Source organism: Herpailurus yagouaroundi, unplaced genomic scaffold (genome assembly GCF_014898765.1).
Source record: "Herpailurus yagouaroundi ecotype Mexico unplaced genomic scaffold, PumYag 194, whole genome shotgun sequence".
Taxonomy (NCBI): Eukaryota; Metazoa; Chordata; class Mammalia; order Carnivora; family Felidae; genus Herpailurus; species Herpailurus yagouaroundi.
The window spans coordinates 391,265-403,429 of NW_024412425.1; the positions used below are offsets into that span (position 1 = coordinate 391,265).

The following is a 12,165-nucleotide window of genomic DNA, read 5'->3' on the forward strand; positions in this document are numbered from 1 at the left end:
TGCGGCGGGAGCCGGCCCGGCGCCTGCTCCTTCCCCAGAGGCCGGGTGGGGCGGGGTGGGGCGGCCGGCTGGGGGCGGGGCGCTCCCCGACCCGCTTCCCCCTCCTCCCGCCGCGGGCGGAGCCTCCTCCCCAGGCCTGCCGGGCGGGCGGCCTGCTTCTGGTTTCATTTGCCGAGTCCTGACCTCTCTCCCTCTCCCTTCCCCCAGCCCTTTGAATTCCTGGCTCCTTCTGCACTCTCTGGTCTCAGCTCCAGGGTCACCTCCTCAGGGAGGCTCTCCTGGACCATCCCGCCACAGGCCTCCCTATTATACCGTCCTGTTTTGTTTTCCTCAAGGCACTGAACAGGGGTCGAAATTATCTTCCTCATGTATTCATCTTCTAGGGTCTCAGAATAAAACACAGTGTTCCATAGAGGGCTCTAAACCGCCTGAAAGCTTCTCTGACCTCCCAGGCAACACAGTCCGGCTACACTGGCCTTGCTGCCTGGCAAACTCCCTCCTCGGGGCCTTTGCACTGGCCCTTCCCTCTGGCCAGAACACTCTTGTTCCAGAGCTTTAGTACCTCTCTCGTTTCATTGGGTCTACTCAACGTCACCTCTTCAAGGAACTTCCTACCAGCACCAGCCAGCATCCTATCTACACCACGCACCACGCACCCTTTCACTATTCTCCCCCTGCTCTGTTTTATTCTTTTCCTTTTCACTTCACCTTCTAAGATACTAAGCAATTTCTTTATTGTATTAAGTGTATTGTCCACCTCCTCATGTCAGGGGTTTTTGTCTTTATAGTTTTACTGCCGTATCAGTGCGGTATCATCCACGGTACCTGGCACACGGAAGGTGTTCAATCCATGAATGTTTGTGAATCAATGAATGTTTTTGTTTTCATATTTCTTTTCTTTGTTTACCTCCTCCCCTGAGCCATGAAAAGAGAGACCCTGTGAGGCTTATCCTCACGTATCCTTGCTGGATCCTTATTGACTGTAACAGTGCCCAGAATATAGTAGGTGTTCAATAAATACGGGTTAATCAAGTTCTTGCGATTTCTGTGAGCTCTCCAGCATGCGATCTGGAGCAAGCCACATGGAGACTCGGAGCCTCCTGTTTCCTTAGGCCATAAAGATAGGTTATGGGAGAAATTATGTGAATTTGCCTAGCAGGGGCCTGCTTCTAATTAGCATTTTACCCTCCTTTTATTATGAAAAATGGTAAGCATATAGAAAAGATGGGGGGTGGGATGTATTCTCAGTGCCTGTATAGCCTCCCGTCTAGATTTAATTGTTAATATTTTGTTTCCTTTATCTACATATGTATATATGCATATGTATATTTTTTCTTTTGCTGAACCATTGGAAAGTAAATTGTAGATATCTTAACATTCTACCTCTAATAGCTCAGCAGGAATTTCTTTTTCTTTTCTTTCTTTCTTTTTTCTTTTTTAATAGGACAAGGAGGTTTTGTTTTTTGTTGTTGTTGTTGTTTTTTAAGTTTATTTATTTTGAGAGAGAGAGCAAGCACTTGCAAGCAGGGAAGGGGCAGAGAAAGGGAGAGAGAGAATCCCAAGCAGGCTCCAGGGGGCCACCAGCATAGAGCCCCAGTGGGGGCCCTGAGATCATGACCTGAGCTGAGATCAAGATTCTGATGCTTAATTGACTGAGCCACCCAGGCACCTCGGTATTTCTTAAGATTAAGGACACTCACCTACAAACACAACATTTCACATCTAATAGAATTAAGATTTCCAGGGGCGCCTGGGTGGCTCTGTCGGTTGAGTGTCTGACTCTGATTTTGGCATGATCTCATGGTGCGTGAGTTCGAGCCCCACATCGGGCTCTGTGCTGACAGTTTGGAGCCTGCTTTGGAGTCTCTCTCTCCCACTCTCTGTCCCTACCCCACTTGTTCTCTTTCTCTCTGTCAATAAATGAAAAACCTTAAAAAAAAAAAAAAAAAAAAGAGCGCCTCGGTGGCTCTGTTGGTCAAGCATCCGACTTCACCTCAGGAGATCTGGTGAGTTCAAGCCCTACATCAAGCTCTGTGCTGACATCTCAGATCCTGGAGCCTGCTTCAAGTTCTGTTTCTCTCTCTCTGCCCCTCCCTTACTCACACTCTGTCTCAAAAATAAATAAACATTAAAAAAAAATAAAAAATAAATAATTCCAGGGGCGCCTGGATGGTTCAATCAGTTAAGGGCCTGACTCTTGATTTTGGCTCTGGTCACGATCTCATGATGGTATGTGAGAACAAGTCCCATGACAATTGGCTCTTCGCTGACAGCAAGGACCCTGATTGGGATTCTCTCTCTTCCCCTCCCCTGCGTTCTGTCTTTAAAAAAATGTAATAAATAAACATAAAATAAAAAGAATTAAGAATTCCACAAGTCATCTAATATCCAGTCTATATTCAGATTTCCCCATGAATATCTTTTGTACCTGTTTCTCCAACACCCCCCCCCCCCAGTCAGGATTTAGTGAAGGTTCATACGCTTATTTGGTTGTAATAAAGAAATTATACAGTAATTTTCATTCTGGAAAATCCTCCACCATCAACCCCACCAAACCCTTTTTCTGTTTTCTTGAAATTGAATTGTTGGTGGAACAGCACAGTTGTGCTGCAGATGTTCCACATTCTGTATTTGTCTGATTGTGTTCATGTTTAATTTGTTCCTCTCTGTCTCCTGTAAGCTGAAGGTTAGGTCTAGAGGCTTTGTGAGATTCAGTTTATGAAATTTAACAGGGAGACTCCACAGGGAGTGTGCGTACTTCCTAACGCATCATACCGGGTGGTGCCCAGTGTCAGGGTGTCCCTCTCTTGTGGGTACAGAGTTTCATTACATGGTTAAGGTGGTGAGAACCACATCTCCACATCATAAAAGGATATTTTCCCCTTGCAGTTAGCAAGTAACCTGTGGGGTGATGTGTTGGAGCCTGTCAAGATCCTGTTAATCTTTCACCCTAAGGTTTGAGCATCCATTGATAATTGATGCCTGAATCGAATAGTATAGTTAGCATTTTCTAGAGCTTACTTTGGCCAGAAGCTTTATTTACAACTAACAATTCTTCCCAGAACTCCAGAAGAGTTAGCAAATGAGCTACTTGGAGAAGCTAAGTCCCATTGTCAGTTTATCAGACAAGTGTTAAACTCCTGTCTACCCATAGCCAACCCCACGTGTCCCCCTCTCCTTGAATTAACTACCTGTGCTATACCAACAGCTAATGCTACCAACAAAAGGATATGTCGAGCACCATTCTGAGCATTTCATGCGATTACTCTTTTTTTGACATTAATTAATGAATTAATGTATGTATTGATTTTTAAGTAGGCTCCAAGCCCTACTAAGGGCTCGAACTCATGACCCTGACATCGAGAGTCACATGCTCTACAGACTGAGCCACATAGGCACCCCATCCCCCCCCAACCCCGGCCTTTTTTAAATATTTTGTTTTTAAATAATCTCTACACCCAATGTGGGGCTTGAACCCACACTCTGAAGATCAAGAGTTGCATGGTCTTCCAACTGAGTCAACCGGGTACCCTTATATGATTATTCTTTTTAATCCTCAAAATAATCTCATTTTAAAGGTGAGGAAACAGGGGCACCTGGGTGGCTCAGTTGGTTAAGGATCTGACTTTAGCTCAGGTCATGATCTCACAGTTCGTGGTTTTGAGCCCCACTTTGGGCTCTGTGCTGACAGCTCAAAGCCTGGAGCCTGCTTCGGATTCTGTGTCTCCCTCTCTCTCTCTGCCCCTCCCCCACTTGAACTCTGTCTCTCTCTCTCTCTCTCTCTCTCAAAAATAAAATAAACATTTAAAAAAAATTTTTTTTAAGGTGAGGAAACTGAGACCCGAGGGGATTCAAACACTCGCCCAAAGTCACAAAGTTACTTAGGGTATGAAGCCCAGGATATGTGACTCCAGTGGCATCCACTCCTGCCCCCTCCCTCCACGCCTATAACCACCATATAACTGCCCAGCATTTGCTGAGTGTGCTATAGTGCTCTTACAGATACAAACTTATTTTAATTTTCCTAACTCCCAAGGGGTAGGCAAGAAGATGCCCATTTAACACACGGTGTGGCTCAGAGAGGTTAAGCATTTTTCCAAGGTCACACACACATCTAACGAGTGGTTAGAATTTGAACCCATGCCTATCTGGCTTACAGTACAGACCCGTTAGAGTTGGGTGTGTAAGAAGCTCAGTTTGGGTTTGGCAAGTGCATGGGCAGGTGTGAGGGGCCTGCACCTTGAGAGGTTAAAAACCCCTCCCCGCTACTGTCCCGCAGGGAAAACGGCCACCCCACCTGGCCGGGTCCCTTCACGCAGTAGCCGGGCATGCGCCCTGGAGCCAACCTACCCTCCTTTCGAACCTTCCCTCTATAGGCTCCGCCCATCACCGTCCAGGCCCAATCCCTGGGTGGAGGGCGGGGCCGCCACGGGAGTGGGCGGTAGTTAAGGAGAGTCAGGAGCCTGGAGTCGTGCGCCGGAGTCAGAACTGCGTCTCACGACCCAGACGCCGGTTGCTGAAGGAAAGCGAGCGAGCGATGCTGCCGTCGCCGCTTCCTGATTGGCTGTGCGTTGATCCCTCTTCGTTCTGATTGGCAGCGGGTGAGCTAGGTATGTAAATGAAGTGAAGGGGCCTGAGGAGAGAAGGGAAACCCTCGGCGGGGTCGTTTGGCCGGTTCGATCCCCGGGTCCTGCTGGTACGCGCCGGGGCTGCCCGGGATCGAGATGCGCGGGCCTCTAAGTGTCGCCCGGCGGGGTTGGGTGAATCACGTCGCAGCCCAGGAAGGGGGCGGAGGCGCCGGCTTCTGGCTCCGGCTGCGTGACTCACCCGCCCCCGCCGCCGCCGCTTCGGAAGGAGCCACCTCCACTGCCTGCCGGAAGCGAGCGCAGGCAGAGAAGGCGGAATTAGTCCTCCGGGGATCCCAGCCCGCACGGTCCTGGGCGGCAAGCTGGAGCGACAGCCAGGACGTGGGGGCAGTGTCGAGGATCCCGGGGTCTGAGGAGACGGAATCCCCGGGGAAAGCCGGCCTGGCGCCGCTAGGGGGCACCGGGACCAGGGGGCGGAGTCGGGTGGGGACAGAATTCCTGCGGTTCTGAACTCCCGGGTCTGCGGGGAAGGAGGCGAGGACCGTTTTTAGTAGGGTGGGGGGTTACTTCTAAGGTCCTGTTGGGCAACTCCCCGGGGACTGGACCTTGCAAGCTTCCAGTCTGAAAAAAGCAAGTTGGGGCTGGGGTCCAGAACTCCAGGGGCCCCTACCTCGGGGAAAGTGTGGGTCCTCAAAGTTCTCTCAGTGGCCCCGGCAAGCTCTGTCTACTAGGCCTCCCAAATAAATCCTGAATCCATCAACTTCCTTCCACGTCCACTACCAATCACCGTCTACTCCAAGCTACCATCATCACCCCAAGAGTGCATTAGCCTCCAAATGGAGCTTCCGATCACGCTCTTCCCCGTCTCCACTCCTCCCCACTCATCTTACTCCAAGCAGCTGAGGGGGATCTTCTGGAAACCTAATCCACAGCACCACTCTATTCCCTGCTCAGAACCCTTCAGTGACACTCACAGTAAAATCCAAACTTCTTGCCTCTGCTTGCTTTCCAAACCCTGTTCCCTCCCATGTCACTCTGTGCGCTGACCACACTGGTGTTTTTTCAGTTCAAGCTCATCCAGCCTCCAGGTCTTTCTTTGCTTTTGTTGTTGTTCTCTCTTCCCTGAATGCTCTCCCCCTGGTTCTTCTATAGCTGACTCCTTCTCCCGCTTGAGGGCTCCACTCAAATGTCTCTTACTCAGAGGAGCCTGCCCTGACCACCCCCCAGAATCTTTTAGTGTCTTCCTAGCACCATCTGTACATTTCCTGTATTTAAAATTTCTTTTTTTTTAATGTTTATTTATTTTTGAGACAGAGAGAGACAGAGCATGAATGAGGGAGGGTCAGAGAGAGAGGGAGACACAGAATCTGAAGCAGGCTCCAGGCTCTGAGCTATCAGCACAGAGCCCGATGCGGGGCTCGAACTCACGGACTGTGAGATCATGACCTGAGCCGAAGCCGGTCGCCCAACCGACCGAGCCACCCAGGCGCCCCTACATTTCCTGTGTTTATGTATGTATTTGTCTGATTTATAGACATTCAATAAATGTTAGGTTAAACTATGTGAAACAGCTGCTTTCATAGGTTAAAAAAAGGTTGAATATTGGGCATTTCACATGGTTCACTGACGAAGTACATAATAATAGCTATTAAAAGTACTTGTTAACAAGAATAGTTACAATGTAGGGGCGCCTGGGTGGCTCAGTCAGTTAAGCATCTGACTCTTGACTTCTGCTCAGGTCATGAGATCGAGCCGAGTCAGGCTCTGCGCTGATATCAAAGGGACTGCTTGGGATTCGCGCCCCCCCCCACCTCTCTCTCCCCCTCTCTCAAAATAAATAAACTTAAAAAAAATAGAGTGCACTAGGCACTGTTGTAAGTGCTTTTTGTATATTATCTCATTTACTCCAGAGAACAACTCTATTATCTTAAAGTTTCCCTAAGGAAGCACAGGCTCAAGAAGTTAAATGACTGGCCCGAGATCACACCAGACACCAGTTACCAGAGCCAGGGTTTGAACTTGCCACGGACTTTCTATAAGTGAATGACTCGCCCCACCCCCCACCCCCTGCAGATGGTGCTGAGCAAAGGTCTGAAGCGCAAGCGGGAGGAGGAGGAGGAGGAGGAGCCGGAGAAGGAAGCCTTGGCAGTCGACACCTGGTGGCTGGATCCCAGGCTCCCAGCAGTGGCACAGGCACCCCCGGCTGTGCCCTCCAATTCCCTCTTAGACCTCTCGGTGCTCAAGCTCCACCACAGCCTGCGGCAGAGTGAGCCGGACCTGCGGCACCTGGTGCTGCTAGTGAACACCCTGCGGCGCATCCAGGCATCCATGGAGCCCGAAGCTACCCTGCCCTCCGTGCCCAGCCCGCCTGAGGCCCCTGGCGTGGCGGCTGACAGCCTGCTGGCCAGCTCAGACGCTGCCCTCTCAGCCTCCATGGCCAGCCTTCTGGAGGACCTCAGCCATATCGAGGGCCTGAGCCAGGCCCCCCAGCCCTTGGTGGACGAAGGGCCGCCGGGCCGCCCCAGTGGCGGGGCCCCACCCGGCCTGGGTGCCTTGGACCTGCTGGGCCCAGCCACTGGCTGTCTGCTGGACGATGAGCTCAAGGGCCTGTTTGAGGACATCGACACCTCTATGTATGACAGCGAACTTTGGGCACCAGCGTCTGAGGGCCTCAAACCCGGCCCTGAGGATGGGCCTGGCAAGGAGGAAGGTCTGGAGCTGGATGAGGCCCAGCTAGACTACCTCCTGGACGTGTTGGTGGGGACACAGGCGCTGGAGCGGCCACCGGGGCCAGGGCGCTGACCCCCACAGCGGAGATGGTGGTTTGGTGTCCAAACTGAGCCTGGTTGCTAGACTAACTGTCCTTGGAAAGACACAGCTAACTTCCCTAGAACGGAGAGAGGGGCTTTGGAGAGACAGAATCCGTTCCTGAGCAACTTCACCTCTGTCCTCTTGTCTAGGGCTAATGAGGGGAGTCTGGGACTGGCCCTTGGGAGGGGATGACAGGGCCCGGTGGCTGGAATGTGATTTGGACCAGGCCCTGTGCTGGACTGAATCGGCGGAGGTCGTTCCCGGGGATACTTTTTCTGTGATGTGGGACGAGACTGCACCATTTTCTGGAAATTAAAACCAGTCCTGGGTTATTTCAAGTCTGTGTGCTTTGTCTCTGGGCTAAGGCAAGGGTCAGGTAATAACCTCCAAATTTTACTGAGCGTGGACTGTGTGTGCTAAGCACCTGACGTGTGTTCACTCTTTTCATCTTTGAAATTAGATGGCCATTATTACTATCCCCATTTCACATTTTGAGAAAACTGAGGCTCCAACAGGACATCGCATGAGGGGGTGGGTTTCAAGCCATGAACTCTACTGCATTCTTGTTCTGGTAAGCGGATGAGTTAGCTCTGGTAACTGGCCCTCTAGAAAACTCCCCCCAACATACTCAGCCAGGTTTCCCAGATTGTGCATGATGATGGTGGTCGTGGTAGCAGTGGAGGAGCCCCAGGCCACCAGAAATCATGGCCTTGCCTGAAGTCTACCTGTGTGTCTTGAGGCTGGGGGTGGGGCAAAAGGGAGGTTTCAGAATGAGCCAGAAATAAAAACCCAAAGCTGAAGGCTTGATGGAGCTTCTCCAAAGAGCTTTGAGAGCCAGCTCTCCAAGAAAATGGGGGAAGGCACGGGAGACTCCAGCAAGTTAAGAAAAAAAAAAAAAAAAAAAAAATCCACTCGGGGTCTCAAATCTGCCTTTGGGCAGGGATAGGGCAATTTGGAGGGTGCCTCTGAAATAAAGCCACCGGGTTTAGCGGCTTGACCGCAAAGCAGAGGCGGTCCTGCTTTCCTTCTAGAAGAAACCCAGGCCCTGGCGAGCTGGGGCCACCTGCCCCACTGCTCGTGTGATAGGGCCCGCCCGAGCGCCGCGCCGGGTGTCTGCGCCGCCCCCGCGGTCCAGCCGCATTCCTGGCCCGGCTGGGAGGGGCCGCACACTCAGAGGCCTGGCACGGGACCCAGGAGGCGTCCTTCCTGGCGGCTGTGGGGGCAGGGCAGCGCCCCGGGTGCGGGCGGGGGGAGGGGCACGGTGAAACCCACGGGCGGCCGGGGGGCCGGGGGCCGGACGGTGACCTGCGAGGCCCGCTGGGCCTCCAGTGGGGTAACGCCGGCAAGAGGACACCGAAATCGCCGGGCCCCAGAGCCTCCACCCTGGCCGGAAGCTCTAGGGAGGCTGAAGCTGGGGTGGAACTGGGGGAGGCGGGCAGCTTCGGCGGCCCCTCGGGCCGGGAAGGGGCGGGCAGAGCGGAGCTTCCTGGAGGAGGAGAGGAAGTCGTGCCCATTTCTGGAAGTGGATGGGGCGGCCCGGGGAGGGGGAGTGGAAATGGCCCGAAGGGAGCTGTGCCCTGGCTGAGGGTCTTCGGTGCCTGACTCCTACACCGGGTGACTCCAATGGGATTCAGACCTTGAGAGTGTGGGTTGAGCTCTGCAATGCCCCCTGGTGCTCAGTCTGGGGGGTCTGAGATGCCACTGCCTTAGTTCCCTGTAGATCTGTCCAGTGGTCAAGTAATCTCCCAGTGTAGGGCCAGCAATGCCCTCTGTTTACAACACTCTGGGGGCCTGTTTCCGTTGTCTCTGGGTGCCAAACTGGGGGACAATCTGTGATGCATACTGATGCAGACAGCCTACCCATCTGTCAACGATGCTCGCATCTGCCCCTGTGCCTACTTGGCCAGCGATGCCCCCTCTCCCCAGAGCCTCTGTATACAGTTGCACAGGTTGTGGGCTGCGCATAGACTCCATGTTGAAGGGGCTACTGTGCGTGTTTCAGGCACCATTCATTTACATATTGACTGCAACAGTTTCCCAGCAGATGGAGGTCAAACGCTTTGGGGAAGGAGTATGCCTTTTGCACAAAAGCACCATATGGGCTGGATCAGCCATAGTCCCATCCCACTGGTGCCCTCGGGTCTATGAGCAGCTCGTGCCTGAGGACCTATTCCCCCCACCCCCTACTCTCCCCATGTTTGACCCCCAGATGATTGCGCAGGCTCCCAGGCTCTAGTGTGCCCCACCGCCCTCAGGCTCAACCCCAAGAGGCCACCCTACCTCAGCCAGCAGATTCCAGGGCCCACACCATTCCGAGCTGAGCCACCAGCCCTGGCGCTGTTACTCCTTTTCACAGAGCCTCTGTGTTCCTGCCAGGACACTCCCCACTCAGGCTAGCTCCCCTCCAGGGGCATTCTCAGGATCCCCCATCACACACACACACCTCTCTCCTCAACACCTGGGACAGTTGTCCTTGCTGTCCTTCACTCCCCTCCCTTCATCCCTTCTCTTATTCAGAAAAGATGTATGCTGGCCTACTGCGTGCCTGGCTAAATCTGACCGTGTCTGTCCTCTGCTCCTCTGAGATCTGAACTCTGCCCCTACCAAGGCTCATCTCCCCCACCTCCCTGTCCCATTCACGCACTTAAGGAACATTTACTGGGCACCTGTGGTCCCAGTGCAGAAATCTATGCTTTTTTTTTTTTTTTTTAACAACACTTATTCATTTTTGAGAGTGAGAGAGACAGAGCATGAGCGGGGGAGGGGCAGAGAGAGAGGGAGACACAGAATCTGAAGCAGGCTCCGGGCTCCGAACTGTCAGCACAGAGCCCGACGCGGGGCTCGAACTCACGAACCACGAGATCATGACCCAAGCCGAAGTCTGACGCTCAACCGACTGAACCACCTAGGCGCCCCCAGAAATCTAATTATGCTCAAGTCGATGATTATTGATGCAATAAGCCATTGAGCAGAGGTTGTGCTGAAAAGCCAGATCGCCTGCATTTGAACCTCTCTGCTTTGCCATCCTGTGGCTCTGGGACCCTAAGCAAGGGACTTCACGTCTCTATGCTCATCTGTAAACTGGAACAGTAACAGCCTACCTCCAAGGGCTGTTGTCCCGAGGTGGATGGGGGGGGGGTGTTGTAGGCAGAGGGAACAGTATAAGCAACGGCTAGCCCCTGAGGGACCCTAAAACTTTTTCTAGGATCTGGAAGCTCTGGGTTTGGCTGGAAAGAGGGAGAAGCAGTGAGGTAAGTGATGGGGCTGGAGGGGTCTGCAGGGGGCCAGGGCGCAAGGGACACTGGGTGAGGGACTTTACTGCTAAGGTACTAGGGAATCACGAAGTGAAGGAATCTCTCTGGCTGCCATGTGGACGCAGAGGTACAGAGGTGAGACTAAAGGCCAGGAACCCCGAGGGGAAGCTGGGAAGGGACATCACATCCGTGGCAGGATGGTTGGGAGGAAGGGGAGAGGGGTTTGAAAACCAAGAGGACAGGCTCCGGGATTGATGAGCCTCAATGGGGCAGGGGCCTCACACAAGGCCCAGGGCTCTAACCAGGAGACCCACGGGGACAGTTGGGGCTGCCTTGGGATGGTGACTGGGGGGACAAGCAGGTCTGGGGTTGACGCTGAGGCCAGAGAGGGACACAGTGGGTGAGAGGGGCTGGTGGGGGGACACCCAGGAGAAGGCATCTGGGTCTCGAGGCCCGTGGGACTGGGCTTAATAGGGAGGGTGGGAGGCAGGAGCAGGCAGAGGTGATGTGAGTGAGGGAGAGATATTGGCTGTGTTGCTGGGCACCCAGCTGCCACTTGGCTCGGAGTGGATCGGAGAGGGTGGTCCCTGAGGACAAGCTTCCACCTCTTTCCCCAGCCGCACAGGATATCCTGTGTTTACTGAGGTGGCCTTGGCCGGAACCGGGACACTGGTGCCACCCCCTAAACTCAACTTCCCGCGGCCACACCCCCTGGGGTGAGGGAAATTGAGAGACACAGAGAGAGACAGAGAGAGGGACAGAGACGAGGAATGAGGATAGAGACAAAGAGAGGAACAGAGAGGTACAAAGACACACAGACACACTGTTCATGACAAAACACGGCAAACTAGAAAAGGAAGCTTCCTCAGCTTCCCCTGCCTCTTTTACATTCCCCGATTTCTCCAAGGGGCCCCTTGCACAGGCTGTCCCTCTACTTGGAACCCACTCTCACTGACCCACCACCTACCCAGCAGCCTTCCGTGAACTTTTTTTTTTTTTTAATTTTATTTAGTTTTTAGAGAGAGAGAGAGAGAAACAGAGTGGGGGAGGGGCAGAGAGAGAGGGAGACACAGAATCCTTAGCAGGCTCCATCCAGGCTATGGGCTGTCAGCACAGAGCCTGACACGGGGCTCAAACTCACAAACTGCAAGGTCATGACCTGAGCTGAAGTCGGACACTCAACCAACTGAGCCCCCCAGGTGCCCCTCCACGAACTCACTCCTACATATCCTTCAGGTGCCAGTTCAAATGTCACTTCCTCCAGGAAGCTCTCCCTGCCCTTTCTGGTAGTACCAGAGTGCCAGGCCCCTCTTATAGACCTAGATCTGTCCCTCATAGTGCTTAGCTCAATATGTAAGTATACACTCATTTCACTGATCACTTCTTTAATGTCGGCCCTCATACCCCCCCCCCCCCCGACACACACACACACTGGGAGTCTTGTGAGGGCAAAATCAGGGTCACTGCTGTGTCCTAAGCACCACCGAGCCCAGGGTTGGATACCGAAGAGGTAT

General features: G+C 53.1%; 1 protein-coding gene across 1 annotated transcript; it reads left to right on the plus strand.

The window, feature by feature from the left end:
* The first annotated feature begins 4,454 nt into the window (after positions 1-4,454).
* On the plus strand, positions 4,455-7,735 carry SERTAD1 (SERTA domain containing 1). The gene is made up of 2 exons (XM_040445837.1): positions 4,455-4,610; positions 6,660-7,735. Exon 2 carries the CDS (start codon positions 6,660-6,662, stop codon positions 7,386-7,388), a length of 729 nt encoding a protein of 242 aa, XP_040301771.1. The 5' UTR covers positions 4,455-4,610; the 3' UTR covers positions 7,389-7,735.
* The last annotated feature ends 4,430 nt before the right edge of the window (positions 7,736-12,165 follow it).